General features: G+C 43.7%; 1 protein-coding gene across 1 annotated transcript; it reads left to right on the forward strand.

The window, feature by feature from the left end:
- Positions 1-103: 103 nt before the first annotated feature.
- On the forward strand, positions 104-4,100 carry S100P (S100 calcium binding protein P). The gene is made up of 2 exons (XM_086747352.1): positions 104-241; positions 3,816-4,100. Exons 1-2 carry the CDS (start codon positions 104-106, stop codon positions 3,963-3,965), a joined length of 288 nt encoding a protein of 95 aa, XP_086603478.1. The 3' UTR covers positions 3,966-4,100.
- Positions 4,101-22,199: the final 18,099 nt, after the last annotated feature.

Consider the following 22,199-nt stretch of genomic DNA (forward strand, 5'->3'; position numbering starts at 1 on the left):
TGCGACAGCTGCATAAAGCACCTCAGAATAAGACCAGTCTCCATCCTCTGAGAGAGCCCTGAGGCTGTTCCTGTTCAGAGGAAAGCCACACTCCAGCAGCAACATGTCCCAGCTGGAAACTGCCATGGGAATGACCATTGCTGTCTTTGACAAGTACGCAAAGACTGACGGCAACAGGCAAACCCTCAGCAAAGCAGAACTGAAGACGCTCCTGGAAAAAGAGCTCCCAAACTTCCTCTCGGTAAGAGAACAGCGCGGCATTGTTTCTGTGAGTGGGTGGAAGGGCTGCCTGCAGACACAGGGTTTAGTACATTATAGGGGAAATTACATCTGGAAATATGCAACGGGTTGTAGAAAAATTTTAAATGAAAAAGTTTTTGCACATACTGTGTAAAACTGATTCTAATATTCAGGGCCATTCCTTGTTTACTAAATTCATCACTCGAGTTATCAGGACAATGGCTTTGAAATAGATTGTGTTTCATCTTCAGAATTCACCTACTTGTTCTCTTTATCCCTGGATTTATAAGCTCATGTCATGTCACAGCTGCTGTGAGGGTGCTTATGTTGTCAGCCATTGAAGATCTTCATTGCAGATGGGGAATCTCTCTAAATATTTATACACTTACTTTCTCTGGGTATTTGTACTAAATATTCACTATGCACATCAAAATGAGGCATAAACAAGAACAACAGATGAACTCAAAGTGTTTTGCATTTGTCTTTAATAGTAAAAGAAAGTATTTTACAACATAGATTTGTAAGCAATCACGTGCATTTAAGTAGGTTATATATATATATTTATATATATATATAAAATTGTCTTACCAGGTATTCAAAATGCTTAATATATTATAGTAAAAGCTTTAGCTGCCTGGAAGACAAAATGCTTTTCATTTTGAAGTGATTTTCATTTGCTTCCCTTCACTAGAAATCCAGAAAACACTTTTAAATGTCTTGTTCTCTCCACACAGTTACGAGGAGTAACGCTTACCTATCAGTACAGTTTTTATTCTGAATTGCAGAAGCCTAGAACCAAATGTTCCAATGGTGGCTACCACTTCTTGTATCCAGTATAATTCCATTTTTTAACAACTATTTCAGGGCACTGCAGCCAGGGTACTTGACACAATTTAGAATATTTCCAGGCAGGCTATATGAAATCACCGTATGAAATCCGTGCCTGCTGGATTTACGACTCACAAATGAAATACAGACGCAGTATTCAGAATAAGAACCTGGATGGCTCTGGGGGGATAGATGAAAATGTCTCTGAAAAAAAACAACTCTGGAAAACAGATCAGTGGTGACCCAGCAGCGTCACAGGAAGCATCCCATTCCTGCTCATGCAGCCGTATGTTATCTAAGCACTTCCACGTAAAGAAATCCAAAACCAACAACAAACTCGCAGTTCTAAGGGGGCATGGAAATCCCCCAGAAACTTGACATTTAGTCTAAAAAAGGTTGAGGATCTCTGCACTAGACAGCTACCAAATGGGATGATGCTCAAAGGTCGTACCTGACTGTGGTACTGGCCAGGCACCGCCTTTTCCGGTTCCCCACAGCTGCTCCTGCTGGTTCTACTTACTTCCTGAAACTGAAAAAGAATTGGAATTTTCCAGGGAGATAACTAGCTGAATGTCCTCTTATGTTCTACTCTCCATTTCTCCTCCTATTTCACATATTTGAGAAAAAAAAAAAATCCCCACAAAATAATATTTTATGCCAGTACTTAAAATAAATTTAAATCAACAATGTCTTGCCTTGCAGGCTAATAACTGCACCAAAAAAAAAAAAAAAAAAAAAAAAAGAAAGAAAAGAAAATAAGCCTGACTTCAGAAAAAAAAAAAGTTTTACTTGCATTTTATTTACTGACATTTCTATAAATATTTTTGTATTTGCAAGAATGTTCTGGGAAACAGAGTCTCTAAATATTCATATAGATTTCTGGTCTTAGAATTGGCCATACCTGACAGAGCTCACAGCTACCTGGAAAGGTCTTGAATCAAGCAGAGGCAGAAATGAATCCACATCACAGGGCCGAAGCATTGGACTCGGTTATAAAGAGTTCACAAAAAAATAATTCCCATATGTGCAGTTCAGAAGTAATTCAGAGGCTAAGACTAGTTAATATATTTCACTGAATAATTTAAAATATTTGCTTATAAAATTAAAACTGATTGCAATTTGCAAAGTGAAAAGGTATAAAACCTTCCAGACACATTCATCAGTCAAATCTAGGAAACTTTTCATTTCTAGTGATTTTAAAAGTGCATATATTTAAAGAAGTGAAACATGAAATTACAGAACAAGAAATGTAGTTAATTAGATCATCATCATCGAGTTTCATCAGATTTCAATTAAGGTAGTAATTATTTTAAATTCCTGGAAATTTCCCGAGAGTTTTTATAATTTCTTTCTAGTATAAAATCGAATTTGTTTTTTGTTTAGCATCAACAAAATCCACATGGTTTTTTCCTACATTAGGTAGGTCTCTAGTGCCATCCTTTGTTTATTTTTAAAACTGCGTTTTCTAAAATCACTGGAGTTAATCAGTGTAGGGACTCACGCCAAAAAGCCCTCCTGTCAGCTACTTTAGGAAAAAAAAAAAACTTGTTTTTTTTTTTTTATTTGGGCAAAATTAAAAAAAAAATATTTTACTTGAATGGTGCCTTGCTTAACATCAGCCTCGAGATAGGCTGGTTCAGTCAGCCCATCAGAATTACAGCAACTGAGAAAGAAAAAAGACTTGTCTGATATTTTTCCCTGCCGGATCAGGAGCTGAGCACCACGCTTGCTTCAGGAGGTGCCTCCGCGGACCCCAGCTCCTGCCAGCAGCTTGGGCCGGGTGCCAAGGCCAGAGGAGCACGCAAAGCACTTTTGAGGCTGTTCGCATCTTTGCTGGGGTGGCAGTGCTAAACAGAGCTTAAATCTGCCATTTGCCCCAGGAACGCATCATTTTGCAGAGCTGCCAACGGCCGCAGCTCCGGCTGAGCCTTTCCATGGGAGCGGATGGGGATTGCACAGCATGTCATTCAGCTGGGAAATGTCCTCAGGGCTCTGCATCACACAGGTTAGCCACAAAAAATGTTTTAAACGTTGAAAACATGCCTCTCCATGCCAGTGTGCGATCACAGCTCCCAGGTGTAATAAACCCCAGAGCACAGGCTTTCGGAAGGGGCGGGTGATGTGCTCGCTTCTGCTGTGCAGGGGGTGGGAAGACGCAGGCCTGCACCCGCGCGGTGAGGATGCCGGACTCACGCTTGCGCCCACCACAGTCCAAAGCCCCCCCAACCTCTGCCCTTTCCCCACAGGCCTGGGCCTGACCCTGGCAGTGGCATGAGTTCCGTGGGAAGGCGGCTGGAGAAGGAGGCAGGCGGCTCCTGCCGAGATGGGCAAGTGGAGGTACGGCTGCTGGGGACGTGGCCCATGTTCTGTGCTGGGCGCTGAGCAGTGGTATCAGCTAAAGACAGTGCAAAGGAGCTCACGGCTTTGTACTCAGAGATATAATGCACAAAGCAAGCAAAGAGAATTAATAAAAAAAAAAGGTCTCACTAGCAGAAAACATGATAACATGACACTACAGGCAGGCCTGGGGCAAGGCTGTGTGCAGGAGCCATTACACCTCCATCACACCCCAGGGAAAGGTACAATATGCCCAAGCTGGCACCAGCCTCATGCTCCCCGCGCCCTCCTTCACGCCTCGGCCAGGGCCCGGAGCCCCACCAGGCCCCTTCTTTGGGGTGCAGGTAGTTATGGTGCTGCGTTAGGGTTTGTGCCACCTCTCCCCTCAACCTGCTCCTTTTCTTTTGCAGTCGGGGAAGGACAAGGACGCCATTGATAGAGTCTTCAAGAACTTGGATGAAAATGGCGATTCCCAAGTGGACTTCAAAGAATTTATCCTCTTTGTGGCAGCTCTGACTTGCTGCTGTCACAACTATTTTGAGCAGAATGCAGCCAAATAAGTGTCAAACTGCTCACAAGAATCTGTCTTTGCCTGTGCTCCATATGCTAGCGATATGGATCCCTTCACTTCTTCCGTGTACCCCCATGCAGTTTACAAGCACGATGGGCCGTAAAAATAAATTCTAGTGTGCTTACTTCCCTGTCTTGAATATTAATTTCTGTTCCTTTGTAAAAGAGCCTGGGTTTAATGGTTCCCACTAACTCACGAGTGTATTTCCTCTTTTTTCTGCTTTTAAAAATTCTGTTCTTAGCCAAAAGGCTCAATATTCATCCCAGCGCAGAGGCCGCACCAGGGTAAATGCTGCTGGAGCCATGAGTCAGCTGGAGGCTGCTTTTACACAGCAGCATCTCTGGGATGCAGCCTGCCAAGCTTCAGCTGATGGAGACTGCAGCCTAAATCTACGTGTGTGCACCACAGCTGTACGGGACGGCTCTCACTGGGACTGCCTTTCAGCCTGTTTGGTACCCTCAGCTGCGTGGTTGTTGCAGGCCTGCCATGTAGGCTCCCTCTCTGTTAAAAAAAAACAAACAAACCCAAACTTTTTTTTTTTCCCAGCATGGAGGATTCTATGCAATTTTTTGTGCTGGTCAGCCATGTCACTCAGCTCAGATGGATTTACTTCCTGTAACATGATAAGGTTTCTGTACCACTATAATATTACTATACCATTGGCAATGTAGGTAGGGTTGCACATTATAATCATTTAATCTTAAATAAATTTAAATACCCACCAAATAGCATGCCATATTTCTGCATGAAGCAAGACTAATGACAGCAGTTCTTGCTTCTTTACCTGAAAAACATCTGTGTGGAGAAGTGGAAGAGTTTGCTTTCAGTGCAGCAGGCAACAGGCATCAGCTGTGACTGCAGCTCGACGAAGACTCAACCCAGTGGTATTTTGGAGCACTTTGCAGGTGAGCATCCCAGTGCAAACGGCAAAAAAAAAAATCCATTCCTTTATCTTCAGTTTGGTGCTATTCCCATCTTATGCCAACAGCCAGGTCATTCCCTGTCCTACTGCATGTGCAAACATGCTGTGCAGGTAGAGGCTCTGGCAACCCCCTGTGCGGCTACACAGTGGTTTTGTGCAGCGTTCCAGCTCCGGCTGGAGATCACGCCACGCAGCAAACGTAGGAACAAGAGCTCTGTAGCTGCAGCGTGCTACTTTAACTACAAAAACATTTTCCTCTTCCTGCTGAAGCCTGGTACAATGAGCTAACTGGTCAAGTTGCATACCTGGAGCTGGACCAAGAACTTGGTTTCCCTGTGTTTCCTGAGTCTGAAGTTAAGCCATAGGTTTGATCCATTCATAACCGTGTATAAGCATACATATATTTAAGTGTATTCATATTTTTCAAGATAAATTTTCATCTTTTCGGGCCTACTTGATTATTTCAGCCCGTTTTAAGAGTTACAGCTGTCCTTTCATCCAGCTGCATTTTGTTCCTCGGTTTGGCTGTGCTGACTAAACACCACTTAAAACTTTGTTCCTAATACCAAGGGCGCAGTGTCCCAACACCCTTTAATGGATGTGACTGCCAGCTGCTTCGGGAAAGGCTCTGCTCTTCTCTGCCCCGCCACGTTGAGTTGGATCAAGCAGTTGCGATCCAAGGGTTGGGCTTCCCTTGGTGATCGTTGCAGCGTCCCCACCAGAGCTGCCTAACTCCAGTAAGACCTCATGTTCCCCTCATGCTATGTGTGGCTGGTGCAGACACCAGCACCGTACCTGGCCCAGATACCTGCAGAGAGTCTCCCCATCTGAGAAGTGTTAGAGCCACAACTGCTGTGAGTGGAAGCAGCTTGCTGGTGCAGCTGCAAATGGTGTTGCAATGGGTGCTGCTATCCTGTGGTCAGGGTTAAACCAGAGAGAGACCACTTAATATGCAACCAAAAACCAGTGAGTGTTGCTCACATTCATGCCTTCTCCCTGGCATCTCACTGGGAACAGATTTCCAGACTAAGCTCATACAACAGCCCACTTCGAGCAGGGGTCTGCCTTCTGTCCCCAAATCCTTGTGGCATGACAGTGAGGCACAAAATCATGCTGAATGACACTCAGAGGGTTGCTGAGTTCCTGGATGGCCAGAAATAAATTGCTTCACATCTATTACACTTGTAGAAGTAACATCACTTGCTTTATTTGCAACAGTAATATTTCTCTGCACTACCTGAGCAAGAAAACTACTAATTATGAAAATGCACAAAAGTCTTCCCAATCCAGGGATCCCAAATTAGCCTTTTTTTTCCAGAGACTACTCCATATTATTTCAGTTGTTTGAGATACCTTTACAACTCTAAACCCATGTGTCCCTGCCTGGTGACTGCTCTGCAGCTCATCACCTGCAAGAGCTGGCAGATTCCAGTATCACATCCCTCACTGCAAGGCTATAAATGAGCAAAGCACTTTCCTTATTGCAAAGGAAGCTGGTTATGAATTACAGATGTGAATATCCTATATTGTGTACCCAGCTAGTGGTATAAACCATCCTCAGCAGAGCAAATTCAGATGAAGCTTGTCACCAGTTGATTTGTGTATCCTAATTTTTTTAAATGTATTTTTCCTTTTCCAAGTTTAGCATTAGCATCTAAAAGGTCTGCTCTGCTTCATAATATCCGCCCTCACTGAAACTATTATTTTTACCACTATGTGGCACTAAATGCAGCCTTTTTATTACCCACTGAGCCCAAAATTCCATGTGTCATTATCGAGACAGAACATAAAGGACTTGTGTTAAGACTAAAAAAAAAAAAAAAAAATCAGAAGTGTTCTTAACATCATGGCAATGTTATTTCTAAACAAACAGTGTCTGTCCCATTGAGAGCATTTCACTGATCGCAGTGGAAGCAGCAGGAGCCAAGAGCCACGCAGAAGCTCCAGCTCTCAGGCTCTCAGTAGGGTTTCGCTGCAGCATCCCAGATTCACCTTTGTGAAAGTTGTTTCCCCTTGTTTGCAAATTGCAAATCCCTTGTGCAATTTCTTGTAGCATCGTTCTACACCCCACTGAGATTGCTTTTAAAACACCTCTTTTAAAAAGCATATTGGTGAAAATCTCCTATCTTGCCAGCCAAGAGATTCACCTTATTTCTCCATTTTATCTATCAGATTTTTAAACCAGGCTGTTCAGCAGTGAGAGCTGTTTGTCACCGTGAGCAATACTGTACTTTATCCCACATTTTGCTCTTATTTCCTACACTTCCTGCTCCCGGTGTCTGACACCCACACAATTTCACTCACTCTCTAATGCCATTTTGCCCATTTTTTCTGATTTTTTGTGGGTTTTATCTGTCCTCGTAGGGCATTTGAAGACTGGGATCACTCTGCGGTTCTGCTCACAGCAGCACCAAGCTGGTCTGTAACCGCTCCACCTCCCCAAATGGGTACCAACGAACGGTGATGAGCTCAAGCACCCTTGCTTCCCTGAAGGAGCACTTGAGCTAGCCCCCTCGCCACCAGTTCGTGTGCTATGAAACCACTGGGATATTATTTTTCTCATTGTTCCTGCAGGCCCAAATCCTGCAAACTCTTACACTTGTGTTTAACTCTGGCAAGGGCCCCTGGTCCCAACCAGTACCTGTGGGACCCCTGGAGAGCCCATAGCCTGTGCCCAGGAGCACACGGATGCTGCGGGCTGCTTTGCTAACCAGAGGGAGCTGTGCATGTTCAGAGCTGCAGAAAGAGGGGGAAGAAAAGAGGTTTGGTTTCTTTTTTTCTCTTTTAATTTTTCCCTGTAGATCTTTCAAAATCTGTATCTCAGTGATGAATATTCATTTCAATGTAGTACTAAAAATTCAGCCGATGACACCTGAGAGAGAGAAAATGATCCAGGAATAAAAGAAATTAACATATAGCTCCCACCTTATCATAGAACAAAAGTGACTTTTCAGAATATATTATTTAACCTTAAAGCATTTCAGCAAAGTCACTTTAATATCTTTCAATCCACTAAGTTTCTTCCCCAGTATTATTAATTTTCTCTATGAACCCACAGTTTATCCAGAATATACTATGGATTTCCTTCCCTGGGTAAACTTTTGTCATTCAAGGTTCAAGTTGCAGCAATGCTAGACCTGGTTTTATACCTGCCATTTAATCCCGTATCTTAGACCTAACTGTATTGCATAGAACAAGACAGTTTAAGAAACAGTATAAAGAAGATGTAAGAGAAAGGAAAAGACAACCTGAAGAGCAGCTCAGCAAATATGAGCTAACAGTCGTGGGCAGGGCATGTTTGACTTGGGTAGCAGAAAATAAGGTATGAGAAAAGATACTACTAGCAAATGACAATCTGGGAAATCATCACCTGTGACGAGTTTCAAATTAGGCAAGGCTTAAAGGCAGTGGTCAGAAAGTCAGCTAAACAGCAAACAAGGTAATAGGTATTTTTGTTACCTTAGACAGAAAAAAAATACAGATTTGTATTAACAGTAGACACTTTCTATAGGTGAAGGTACTCTGGCATCTATAATTGCCATTTTGAAATTTGGTGGGGTACTGTCAAGGCTCTTCAGTATTTAAAATGCCATAGTGAAATATTTTTTTTCTGACAGTATATACAGGAGAAAATAGGCATAATGTTACCTAACCCTGAAGTCACTTGTGGTCACTTATGTTGTGGTTTCACCTGGGAAGGCTCCTCATTATTTTACCTTCAAGTTCACTGGGGCTCATGGAAAAAAATAGTTCACCCAGTCAAGCATAGCATCTGATTCCCCTGTAAACCCTATTTGGGGCTGGATAGGGACATTTCTCTTCCCAGGTCCTCCGAGCATCCCACACTAGCAAGATGTACCTTCAACACTTGACCTACAGTGCCAGATCATGCTCTTCACAAAAAAACATTTTAGCTGCTGGTTTCCTTATAAAAGGTGGGTAGAGGAGGAGGAGGAGATGCTACTTATCTTTTATGCAACAGTCTCACAGTGAAATGCTCCTGCAGGACCTGGGAAATTGTATTCAAACCTCTCCTCAGCTGAAACCCACACACCGCAGCTGAGAACACTAAATAGCAGGAGCCGGGGTGGCAGGAGGCCCAGGGAGGCTGCCACCTGCTCCCTCCATCACGTCAGACACCGGTGGGGCAGAGGGAACCCGAAGAGCAGTGCGTGAGAAGTAGCACATCTCTGTAGCCTGGCAGATGGAGTATAGAGCTGGCAGTGCAGGTGTCTGTGTCCCAGATACAATATAAGGGCAAATTCTGTATTTTAATAACTATTTAATATAAAATACACAGCCAGCATAACTGAAAAAATAGTCTTTGCCAGGTAAGTTCCCAGGCCACAGTCGCTGCTCCAGTTGCTGCTCCAGTCCCCTCTCTTGGACCATGTTCTCCGCAACAGGCTGAAAAGGTTGCAGCAAGGGATGGGAAGGAGTATCTCCTCTTCCTCCTCCTTATCCTCATCCTCCTCCTGCTCTGAACAGCCAGTCAACCCCATAAAACAGTTTAAAACTGTGGGTGATGCTCAGCCCACCACTGGCAGAGTGAAAGTCCTGCCAGCACGTGTCACCCATCCTAACCATTCAGAGGCACTCAGGGAAGCTCTTAAATGAAAAAAAAAAAAAAAAAAAAGCTGACTCGTGCTCAGATATCTGGAAGGAAGGATCGAGATATCTGTTTTGCTAAAGAGGGTTCACAGCTGCAACATTTGGAGGTGAGGTTTGGAGCCTGCCTGCTGTCCTATGGGACATGACATGCATGCAGGTCCCCAAGGGATGGACTCACGCCTTTGGGTCCCTTTCCGAGATACCTTTCCCACATGCTGGGAGCAGAGCCTTGGGGCTTAACAGAGGTTTCTGCAGTCTGCTCAGATCCACCCACCTGGAAATTAGTCATTCCAGCAGCTAATTGACTACGCTTTTGTACAGCTTTTTCAGGCCATTTTCTTCCCCAGACTGATTCCTTTTGTTTTTCCCCTAGTCAATATTTTCTTTTACTCTGGTACCAACCTGAAAGCCTCTGGGTTACAGTTCCATTCTGGAAGCTGCTCTAGGAAATGGATAAGAGAGCTGAGCAGAGATGTGCTGCGAGAGCCAGGAACCTCCTTGCCAAGATGTAAGTACACACGCAGAGACCGAACCGGCACGCAGGCCACTGCCACAGCGTTAGCCTTGCTACCTAAGAGAGTTTCAATCTGAGGAAGGCTTGAAATCCCAGGATTGTGGGTTTGCTTTGGAAGCATTTTAATGTTCAAATATTTATTTTCCCCTAGTGCCTCTAAATCCTTGTTATAGTGATTATAGCTTCCTTCTTCCTCCTCATTTCCAAACCCTACTCTGTAATTTAAGTCTGTGATGCTTTGACCAAGTAGTTTTGGATTAAGATGTTCTGGAAGCCGCCGATACATCACAAAAGTCAATTTAGTGTTTCTGAATTAACTTCCTCACCTGTACTGACCTCAGCTAGTTCAGTCTCCCCACACTCTCCTTGCAATTTCGTATCTGTCAGTGTAAGTTAATAGGTTTAAAAGGCTAAACCCGCAGAACAAGTAAGAGGCCAAAGACCCCGTGCCCTCTGCTGCTCTTTCTGCAGTTACCAAGAGGCTGTCTGAAATGAATATTCAATCTCCTGTGACAAAAATAATCTCTTTTTCCTTATCACTGACTTCCCAAATAAAAAAGCTGGGAGAAAGAGAAAGCACAGAGCTGCAGCTGTAAGGGAGCTGTAAAGGATCTAAAGTAAATAATAAATCTCAAGTATATCAGGGATGATGCTAGGTTTGCCCTGAGGGCCCTGAAGTCAGAGGCAAAGACGCTTGCCTTGCCTGGGCCTCAGCCTGAGGTAGGGGCTGGGAGAAAAAGAAAGCCCAGAGCTGCAGTTTTAGGGTGCTAGAAAGCATCTTCCGGAGCTAACTTGGGGCTGCTTCTTGATTTTGCTACTGCAGAATACGTGGTCTGAACATGGAGCCCAGCCACGTGCCACCTTACTGAAAGGCACACAGCTTAGGCTGGTATCATTCCCAGGCATCATCTCAGAGGCAGAAAGATTTTAGGCTGGTTTTGGCAGGGACAAGTGCAATTCCTGCAAACCCAGCTTCTTCCCTACTGGCCTTTCGATAGGAAGACTGTTGGCTTTCTCACGTCACGAGGCAGTAGCAGATCCTCACTGCTTTGCTAACAGGCTCTGAAAGCGCGTCGCGCCATCTCTGCCAGCTAGAGAGTCAGGGAGACAACAAAGGGCAGGATAAAGCCAGCGAGTGAGGCAGACCTGCGGGAAAGGACACTTTCCCCCAGCTGATTTTGAGCTGTATCCTTGTTTTTCCCTGCTCTCCATGTTTTCCCCCTTCTTTTTCTTCCTGTTTTCTTCCTGCCCAAATATGAGGGAGCCTTTCAGGAGAAAGCCGCTTTGTGATTTATTTAGTAAATAACAAACTGAAGCATTTCTCTCCTGCTAAGTCCCTAAAAATTGAGCAAAAGGACTGTCCTCCTCTTGACAGAGGAGGCTGCTATTTTGGCTCGCAGTTCAGCCTGCACAACATAGCCCTTTCTAACCAGTCTCGCACTGCTGCATGGCAGCTCAGTCTTTCAGCCCTGAGAGTATGAGCACATTAGGAGCTGAATATAAGCAATGTTTGCTTCCAATTTGCTCAGGCTATGCCCAATTACTTTATTAATGGACTGATTTGCAGCAGGGTTCAGATAAAACAAAGCTATGCTTTAGGTTTGGTTTTGCAGTGCCCCCAGTTTTAGAGCGACAAAAATGAAGGATTGTTAACTTTCCTTCTGTGGGACATTGTCTACAGAAGCATGAGCTAAAGATCTCTCTATGGGCAGCCTGTCCTCTGCAGAGCTCAGTGCTAATGAAAGCAGAAGGATAAATAATTTTATTTTCCTGATACCTTTGATTAGGACAGGATGGCTCTTCGAGACACAGTTCAATAGCTTTAAGTATGTATTTAATAATTCTTTTGGGATAATGAGTGTGCTGCTTCCCTCCACCAAGCAAGTCCAGGCTTCTCCTGCAATCGCACTTTTGCATTTAGTATTCCTTCATGGGAGTGTTTCGTGCACTCAGGAAAGCTGGGGGAAGGCTTTTTAGAGAGATCCAGGAGACCTCAGCTTTCTGGGGTATCAGGAACACGGTTGCTGACAGCAGCATAGAGGTAGTGATAATTCTGTGCTTCAGAAAATACTGAGGAGGCTGCTAACCCCTTAACAGCAAGGGGAGACAAGTATCACCCTCACCATCCACCTCACAGACGAAGTGTTGAGAGTCTGGACAAGATGATAGAGAGAGGACGTAGCTTTATAGAGGTTTTTACTATCGCAAAGCGTAACTTTGGCCATTTTTTTAAATCTACCAGCTCTTTGAAAGAAACATCTTCAAACAAATGTAAATAAATTATTAGTATATTTACTGTTCTCTGGTGCCTATGACTGTGTTTGTTTTACAATTTTTTAAAAAAACTTGGGCTTCATATGGCATTGTAAAAGTAAGCTGGAAAATCATTTTTTGTACTGCCTGGGGAGGGCTGACAGGTTTAGATGTTTTGCAAAAAATACCCACCTCCCCCTGAAACTTTTATTTTGGCCCTTGAAAATGTACATAGCACTGAAGCACAGATGGAAAACAATGTAAGAAGAAAAGGAACATACAGACCTGGTAAGTGTCACAATTTATGAGCACATGATCTCTTCAAACAGCATCACATGTCAGCTGTACTTGGGGACCAGACACGGTGGCCCTCCTCCTGCCAGTCTAGAAGAATGCTGATATATTGTCGTCAGACAAGACGCGGACCTTGGCAGAAAAACATGGATTAAGATTCTTGCTTGGAAAACCCCTCAATGAGATTTGCAAAAAGTGCTGGGTCCCCAATCGCAGTTGATAGCAAAGAGCACTAAGTTTGGCAACAGGTCAACAATATGGGGTGATAGAAGACGATTCATGATAACAGACAAAAGAGCCTCAGAGGCTTTGTTATAGGATATCATTTGTTCCCTCTTTACATAGTGCCTTTGTGTCAAAGTACAAGTGAAGGACAACAGCAGTGAAACGGAAAGCAATACTTGACAATGAAAGCAAACAAGCCATCAGCTCTGGATCTCAAGTGAGAACAATAGATTGAGATCACAGAGGAAAAGATCAAGAGGGAAGAAGCAGCATAAAAGAAAGGAAATAAACTTCTATGGTTGTATTTAGAGCTGGAATTGCGAATGATACAGAAGTACTTTTTTGCTGCATTACCTTGGGGTAAGATGCAGAGACCATGCCCACTTTTTTTTTAGACCATTTCTCATGTCCTTCTTTGCTGGTGATGGTGCCTGAAGTCTGCAATGCCCCATTGCAATGGATGCTGCAAGTTTTAAATCATCTACAGAGTATGTCTACATTGTACTGATGTGTCTGACCTTCTGAGAAGCACTCCAGTACTTAGCAAATTAATTTCAGCTTTGGTTCTTTCCCTCAAATATCTGAATCATGCATGCCCTCTGGCCCTCTCCTTCCCCAAAGAGATTCTGCCTCACCCTTGTCACCATCTACCCTCTGCCAGGAGAAACGGTAGCCCTTTTCTCCCCTACACGCTCTCCTAAATGTTGTCCAGGGCTTATCTGCCTCCACCCCAGGAACAGTCTGCAGCCGGGCTGGGAATCGCTGCAGCACCCAAGAAGACAGCAGAAGATGATGGGGGAAGAAAAAAAAGACTCCTCTAGAGAGTGTGGGGATGAGACAGGGGTGGGGACGATCACCTTTCAAGGCATTAAACCAAGACAGTAGTTATACTTTCTGTGCAGGAAGGATCAAACCTCTCCATTGTTGGCCAAATGAAACCAAATGTATTTGTTCCCAAGTGTTATGCACAGGCAGTAGCCAAAGGACTGGAGGTGGTGGCATTGCTGTCCTGCAATCAACTCCAGCCTGATGTGCTGGACAGGAGTGGACCCTGTCTTCCCAGTCTACCCTGGAAAACCCTGACAGCAAACACTTCAGGACATATGGAGTAGGACAGGGCCTCAAGATAAGTAAGAAGTTCTGCAGAAGACAGGCAGTGTTAAGAGACGCATCTCTGACTTTGGCCTTTTAAAAGCCCAGGAATTAAAATTATAATTAACAGCTGTGCCAATACATTTTGGCTTTACTTAACAAGACTCCTCTAACAAAGTCTTGAGCCTTTGTTTTCTTTCCAGACCGGCTTCTACAAGATCAAGGACCATTTGCTGCAACAGGCTGGCCACTGACCTACATACAGCAACAAAGCTCAATGCAATGAAGGGCAAAGCTGAGCTTCCTTTTTAAAAATAATCTAAGTTTAGAAACAATTTAGATGCTGGTGTAGCCGTGTGACTCCAGAAACTACGGAGCCTAAAGCCAGTGGTTTAATCCGTACCTGGTTCTTGGCAGACCTTGTGCTGCTGATGATTTTGCATCTCAAAATCTCTCTTTCAGGTGGTTTTAGTTCTGAATGGCAAAGGCATAGATCAAGGAACAAAGAAACTGTATTTCTTAATATGTAATAGTCTCTAAATACAGTATATTTTATTAATTTAAAGAGATTTGCTCTAATTCATGCATACTGCCCAGCCCAAAGGAGGCTCAAATTCCTGACCCAGGCCTCCAGGCAGCATGGCAAGATAAGTAGAAAATGTTAATGATATTTCCCATTATACATCTCCAGTTGCTTACATGTCTTTTAACAGTTTTCAGGGCTGGGATTTTCTCAACTGCTCAGTGTTGGTCTAACTCTGACCTTGTTGATTCCAGTGATTGAAGCATTCATTCAAAATAGACCCCAATATGAATATATAACTTGGGACACAGGTGAAATTTTCTTTTTTCTACTCCTATGAAATCATATTTTGCTTGTTAAATCACATTAACTCAGTCTTACGTCAGCTCTGAAATAATTTATCCCAGTAGATCCTATCTTTGTCTTGCTATTATTTGAAGTGGTTGATTGATGACCCAAGTACATAATCAATCTTATAATTTCTTTATTTGTATCAGGAGATTTTAAAAGTGCAACTTATGTCATATCTGAGCAAAAACCCTTTAGATGTGAGAAATTACTGGCCATCCATTTTGTGATCAAACGCATACAGCAAGATTAGTGATCATCTGTAGCTCAGCTGTTATTTTTACTGCGTTATCAAAGCCCTGGGGAGGATTTTGTAAAGCTATTTAGCCTGAAGGAAGGGATTAAAGAGGTTTCTCCCCATGAAACATCTGTTGCAAATGTACTTTCTAATATTCAGAGCAGAATGTTAAAATTAATCAGAAAGGGGAAGAGTCTCTCTCCTGTTCAGCAGCCGTACTCTCTGCTCAGCCATCCCATGGATCACCCCACTCTTTCTTTCTCAGCCCATACCAGAAGCTGTCCCCACCACTATAGAACAGAGGACTTCTTTGGATGGTGTGCTCCTCAACACTCTGATGAGATACTTCAACTTTTTCCTCAAGCTCTCCTCCCTTTTGTCAAATAATGAGAAACTAGGACTTAAAGTGACTGTTAGAGTCTGAAAGGCCAACCATCCATGATGTCCTTCTCTTCTTGCCCTAATTCCCACACTCTACACTCATGCTCTTGTGGAATATGCACTTGCACATATTTTGGGGGTTTTTTTTCCCCAAACAGGTACCTGCTGGAATAGTGCATAATCATGCCTACTTAGAGCAATAGCTGATTATTTTCCCAAATGGAGCTCATTATCTACAATCCCTCTATTTGTGTGATTTAAAAAAAAAATGTGCTCTTAAAAAAACCAAAACAAACTAGAATATTAAATAAACTTGGGTACTTGCAGTTCTGATACTGATATGGCCCAAGAGCTGTTTTCTGTACCTTGCTCTCCTCTCATAGGACTCTTTCAAGCCCACTTATCCCAGCACCAGGATACAGCTTGTACTCCAGCGACAAGGATAACTTTTTTTTTCCTCAAGTAACAGATATAGGACTGGGTTGCGCTATGATTTTACTGCTTATAATATTGCTTTCTATAATATTTGGGGAGAAAGCAGATATCCAGCAATAAGCAAGCACATTAATTACAGAGCAATATCTACTGTGTAAACTTAAGTGCTAAAAGAAGTTGGATTAAAAAAAATTCTCAGTTTATTCTCCTGCTTCATGCATAAGAGATTTTCAGAGAAATTGAGAAGACCAGACTTGATGTTCCTCATTCTTAGTGCTTTTTGTATTACTGAGTTTAAGAAAACAGTCTGATTGTTTTTTTTCAAAGTAAAATGAGAAATAATTTAATTCTTCCCCTTTATATGAGAAAGGGAAGAATTATATACTTGTGCTTATATATGCTGGTCTTAGTAAACTGAAGCTTCAGGAGGGTGGGGAAAAGGCTTACTGGTAGCATGACAGTAGCATCCTAATAAAAGCCATAAGTGACACTGATCACACTGCATTTCTGTCTTCAGTTCAGCCACAGACAAGTGACAGACCCCTTAAAAACACATCATCGTTCTCGCTGATGATGATATCCCATCAAATACAAGAAGAGGAGGAGCACAATTATGGTGGCTGCTGAGTGCTTAGTAGGACATACCTGACCTTGTCACTCTTTGCTCCCAGCCCACAGGATAGGGAGTGAAGTGCCTTGTCCCTCTGGGCCAAGTTCACCTGCTCCAGGTGAGCTGCTGCCAGCAGACACGCGAGTGCAGGAGCAGTGGTGAGGCAACAATGCACCTACTATGCACGTGTTAAGAAATAACGAAGCAAGGATACTAAGGCAAAAAAACTCCTAAAGCTGGATACTTGGGGAGCTCCCAGGAGGGCCCAGGACTTACACCTTGTAGTCATCCAGGAATGGAAGAGTTTTCTTCTTGCAGAGCCAGGTTGTGGTAACACAAAGTAGAACAGAAATTTTTAAAAGACTGTTTCATGCTGATATATAGAAGATACAATTTCTAGTGCTGAGTGTGAGGACAAGGTCATAAATAAGAAGGCAGACAGTAAAACAACAGCAAATGCCTGTGCCTACTGCTATAAATTGCATCACAAAGATTAACTGGTAGAGGTATACCAGCCAAGCATTTCCACTACGGCATGGGCTTTAAAAAGCCCTTATCACTTCACTTGGTTATACTTGTACCAGAAATCCTGGCAAATATATCCTGAAACCCAACAGTGGCCAAATGACCAGGACTTCCTTCTGAGGAAGTGAGGAAGTGGTGACCAGACTTCTCTCATCACTGGTACACACAAGCTATGCTGTGATAATTTGGGAGTCTGCCTTCAGACCTTTTGGTTGAGAACAGCAAAATAGTGAAACATGTGAGCTCTTGTCTACTAAAAACTGGAGTAAATCCAGAGTAATGTCACAGGGGTCATAAAACAGCCTGTAAATAACTGCTGAAAACCTGGGCTATATTAAAACTGGTGATCTGTGATTTAAAAAGTTGTCATTCCCCTCAGCCTCTGTGCCCACATCCAAGTGACATGCTGCCCCCTCTGCGGGCATGGCTGGGATGCAGCAGTTGACTTGGCAAGTGCTGCGCTAATAAAATATTTTCCCTCCAAATCAAAAAGTATTAAAAACATATTGACAAAATGCACTCTGCATTTTTCTCATGTAATAAATCTGCTTTTATATTTAAAGACCATATTTCTTCCCCTGGCAGGATATAACTGTGGAATACTTCTTTCCTGAGAAGGCACACACCAGCCCTCACTGGAGGGCACACCAGCCCTCACTGGAGGGCCTGGGAAGGGGCGATGCAGAAGTGCAAAAGCAGAGCTTCATGCAGGTTGCTGCTGGTGGAGGCACAGGAGATGTTCAAGGGACGTCCACGGGCTTTGCTGAAGATAGTGCACAGAGCAAGCCATTATATGGCTCTCAGACTCAGCTGGCTAATGCAGGACAGAGGGCTGCTAAGCCCTCCCTACCCTGGGGAAAGGACTGTCACTTGGTCATGTCAAAAATTTCCTGCATTCCCCACAGTGCAGGGGCTCCCACTCCAACACACCTCTGAGCACGGCCCAAGGCAGGTGAGAGCATTTACTCATGCTAAAAGACCCCCACAGAATCTGTACAGGCTGTTGTGACCTGTTCTTAAAGCCATTTTGACTCAAACTATTCAGACAACATCTTCTGTTGAGGGACGGGTGTATGAGAAAGAAGCTAAGACAACGTCCAGGTACATCCTGCCTGTGGGGCCTGCTGCCTGGCTTTAGAGGATATGGCACTGTTCCCTGAAAGGAGTAACCAGAAATAACTGCAACCTTACATGACATCTGCAGCCAAGTCTCAAACACAGATGAAAAACATCTTGCCTTGAATATAATCCTGGCTATTCTATTTAATAAACGCGTCTATTCACAAGTTCTCCACCAGTGGTTATGCAGCACTCCCCAGTACAGCAGAACCAGGATTCATGGTGTGAACCAGAATAACTCTAGGGAGGCATGCAGAGAAGCAAAGTCTCTGAAATACATTTAATTAGCTAAGCTGAATCTGCAATGTAGAATTTGGAAACTGTCCAGGTCCGGGATGGATAATTCAGTAATCTGGCTGGGCGATAGCAGACTCTGCTGATGTATGTGTGAACCAACTGCTGCTCTTCTGGGTTTCCTTTTCCCCTCCAGTCCAGTAATTCATCCGCGCATCTCTTCTCCCATCTAAAGCTTCTGGGGTTTTTCACATTGCTATCTCTCTTCCCTGAAACACACGCATATCCTCGCCGTTTCAGGACTGGTTTTGCAGGAATGGAGAAATGGAAGCGCACAGATTAGTGAGACCATTGCACTCGACAGGTAATGGGGCCACGGGTGAGCACAACTTCCCAGGTCCCCGTTCCTATGGGATTCCCATTGTATCTTTTCAACCAAGAAGCTCCCTCTCCAAGGGGAGGGAAGAGGGATATATATATATCTCACTGGTATTTATTTCCCTGGAAGCAGGCTGTAGAAATAAAGAAACCAAAGGGACAAGATGACAACTTGCATAAGGGCTGAGAAGCTTCTCAAAGCAGCTCCAGGGCCAATCACAGGCACTGAGATATTCTGAATCAGCAGCACTGTGTGTGTGTGCATCAAAGAGCACCCTGGTGCAGAAACACAGATTATCCTTCATACTGGCAAGGTGACATCTGGGACAAACGTGCACAATATTATAATCTAGAACTCAAGGTGTCCGTGGCCCTTGCCCAGGTAACTGCACCTGAACTGTTGGCTCCTCACAGGTTAAGGTTAAGTCATCAGAGCCCTAGTCACCATCTTTTGACATTAGTGCGTCACATCCCCTGCATGCTCGTATCTGGGGTCAGAGACAAAACCCAGGCTGCTCCATTGAACCGAGGGCAGCAGGAAAGGGGCAGAGCACCCAGAGAGCAGAGAGATGCCTTCTGCTGCTGGAGGGAGGGGGGAGATGGGGAGCAGTGGAGGGAAGTGTCCTCTTGAGAAAAGCAGAAAGCAAACAGCCTTCAATTCTTGAAACTGCACAGCAGACTAAAAAGAGGAGTCACTGCCTGGCATCTTCAACAGCAAACTGCTGGACAGCCACTTTGGAAGGGAACTCATTAGTTTGCATGCAGCGTCACCTGGAGCTCAAACATAATTTTTCTGTGGCTAGAAAATATTTGGGCTTAACTGACACTGCTGCATCCCCAGGAAAAAATATTATGAGGGAGGGGGAGACGGGGCTGGAGGTGCAGGAGACGTGCTGTGTTTGCACAGCAGGCTGCAGTCCCCAGGCAGGCTGCGATCACTCACGCCTGCCTTGCTGAGCAGGTACGTGATGTATGCGTGCAGAGCACGGCTGAGTAACACATCCATGCTCCAGAGGACGCTTCAGCTTCATCGGCCTCTGAGCAAGAGTCAAGGCATGTCTTACAAACAAATAATTTTTGAATGATAGAACATGCGAAGGCTGATTTCAGAGGGCTTTGTGTGCTGGGCTGGGTTATTACGTGTGTAATAAGGTACAGGCAGTGACTGAAGCATTTCCTGCAGCTCTCTCCTCCCTAAAGTGAGCTCCCTGGTACTCACTCACACATTTGCTTTCACAGTGTAATCTGGCTTTCTGCAAGGAGTGCTCATTATCATCTGTCCTCCTGCCTAAGTCTTGCAAAGCTGTGAAAGCAGACTATCTTTCAGACATCTAACATTTGATTCTTTTTGCTTGAAAAGGAATGGTTTCAAATGGCTTTAAACTAAAAGATGGCAAATTCAGACTGGATATAAGGAAGACATTTTTTACACTGAGGGTGGTGAAACACTGGAAGAGGTTGCCCAGAGAGGTGGTGGATGCCCCATCCCTGGAAACATTCAAGGCCAGGCTGGACGGGGCTCTGAGCAACCTGATCTGGTTGGAGATGTCCCAGGGGGGTTGAACTACATGACCTTTAAAGGTCCCTTCCAACCCAAACCATTCTAGGATTCTATGAAAAGTTTGGGTTTCCATTTTTTGGAAAACAGTTATGGTGTAGCTCCACTGCAGGAAGGCTTTTGAAAAGCCTGAGGTCTGATGTCCCTTCAATTAATCATACTTTCCAAATAAGTTTATTTAATATGTCAGAGCTAAACAAAAGTTCAAATATGTCATGCACATGCAGTATAAATTACATATTCAGCTCTTACAGCATTCAAGCCTCATGAAATTCCTTTGTTGGTACCTGAACCTATTAGCTGAGAACATTCTGCATAAATCTAGTCCCTTCAAGTCAGAACTGAACCCATTTTTTGGTGACAAGGCAGGGAAGGAAGCCTGTGCTTCACTATTTTTAATAACAGAACAAGAAGTACCAGTTTTCTTTTTCCAGGATTCTCCAGCGAGAATTTTTCACAACCAGTATCTTTTATTCTTTCAAGGTAAATATATTGCTTTCTTGCTGGTTGAATTATAAAGCCAAGAAATCTATATTAATCTCATCATTTTAAGCTGAAAAAACCACCCGTACTCTAAGAAGCTCACAAGAACAGATAGCTGACCAGCATCAAGGTTTCCACTGTGGTTTGACTCTTGCTGCGTGCCTGCTGTCCAGACAACTTCTTGATGACAAAGGCCAGAGTGGAAGCCTTTGTACTGTACACGTGCACTTCAGCTCAAGCGAGTTTAGTTGTGGACACACATCGACTCCACTTCTTGTAACAAGCACCTTGCTATTTGTCTCACCAACACACACCAGCATCTGCAGAACAGTCACCACCATTGCTGGTCCTGCGATGTGCACCTGTATGCAACTCAAAGCAAGAAACTGACGAAGTAGAAAGCAAAACTGAATGGCATAAAACCCAAGTACTGCAGGAATACAATGAGATTGGAATAATCTAATTTACAGTGAGCAACTCAACTCTGGCTAATTTTAATCCAATCTGATAAACAGCTCCAAAAGTCACTGGTGGGACTGCCAGAGAGGTGAACTAGCAGACAGAGGGATCCTTAGAAAACCAGAATAAAAACAAATTAATCCAGGGACTGCTTTGTCCTTTTAGGACTGCTTTGTCCTTTTAGGACCGACTGATATACAAATTTGGAAAAGGGCAGGCTAAACTTCTCTAGCAGATGGAAAGTCATGCTGATACACTGCCCTACTTCCCATTGCATGCCCACATCTTTTCCAAGGCACACCCTCTATCTGCGCTCCCCTTTCTATGTGGGAGAGATGCTTGGTCAAAGCAGTATCTTTTGCACAAAAGTCCTATTTTCACTCCACTGAATGTACCAAGGCTTAGAGTTTCAAAAGTGCGTGGGGGCACTGGCTGCCTAAGAGTGCGCTGTGGCCATTTCGCTCCTTTGGGGCTCCTTTGAAAAGAGCCAATGTATAGACAGAACGGCCATGGGATGTGCTACAGATGTTTTTTACAGCTTACTGAGAGAGTATGAATTACAGAGCAAACATTTAGGATTTTTACAGATCATAAAAGGTGAGCATTAATATTATTGAACAGTTTTTTACTTTTCCTCTATCCTTCCTATAGTGTCTTCTGCACCAAGACCAGTCTACTACTGCAAGGCCCAAAATATATTTTGCATGAAGTCCAGAGTAATCCTTACATCACATCCAATGTAAATGTAAAACAGGGCGACTGTTGTCCTAGATATTTTCAGGCACAAATGTCTCATTTGCACTAAGATACTGCTCAGTGTCTCAAGGCTGCATGTCTATTTGAATAGTTTAGCATTATTTTAGAGAAACTACTAAGCTTTTCACGAATATCAGCAAACCCATATAATGATAAAAGTTGTGTGACACAAAGAGGCAACAGTGAATTCAGCCATCAGAGGATCATCCTGGTCACAGATGCAATCCAGACTTAAAGGACAGCCTACAAGAGACCCAAGATCCAT

The sequence above is a fragment of the Chlamydotis macqueenii genome, chromosome 4 (assembly GCF_036417535.1).
Source record: "Chlamydotis macqueenii isolate bChlMac1 chromosome 4, bChlMac1.mat, whole genome shotgun sequence".
Lineage (NCBI taxonomy): Eukaryota > Metazoa > Chordata > Aves > Otidiformes > Otididae > Chlamydotis > Chlamydotis macqueenii.

Bases quoted from the DNA above. Each gene is read 5' to 3' on its own strand.
- S100P (XM_086747352.1), top strand. From the start codon at position 104: ATGTCCCAGCTGGAAACTGCCATGGGAATGACCATTGCTGTCTTTGAC. The intron at 242-3,815 runs GTAAGAGAACAG...TTTCTTTTGCAG, and splicing joins AGCTCCCAAACTTCCTCTCG to TCGGGGAAGGACAAGGACGC.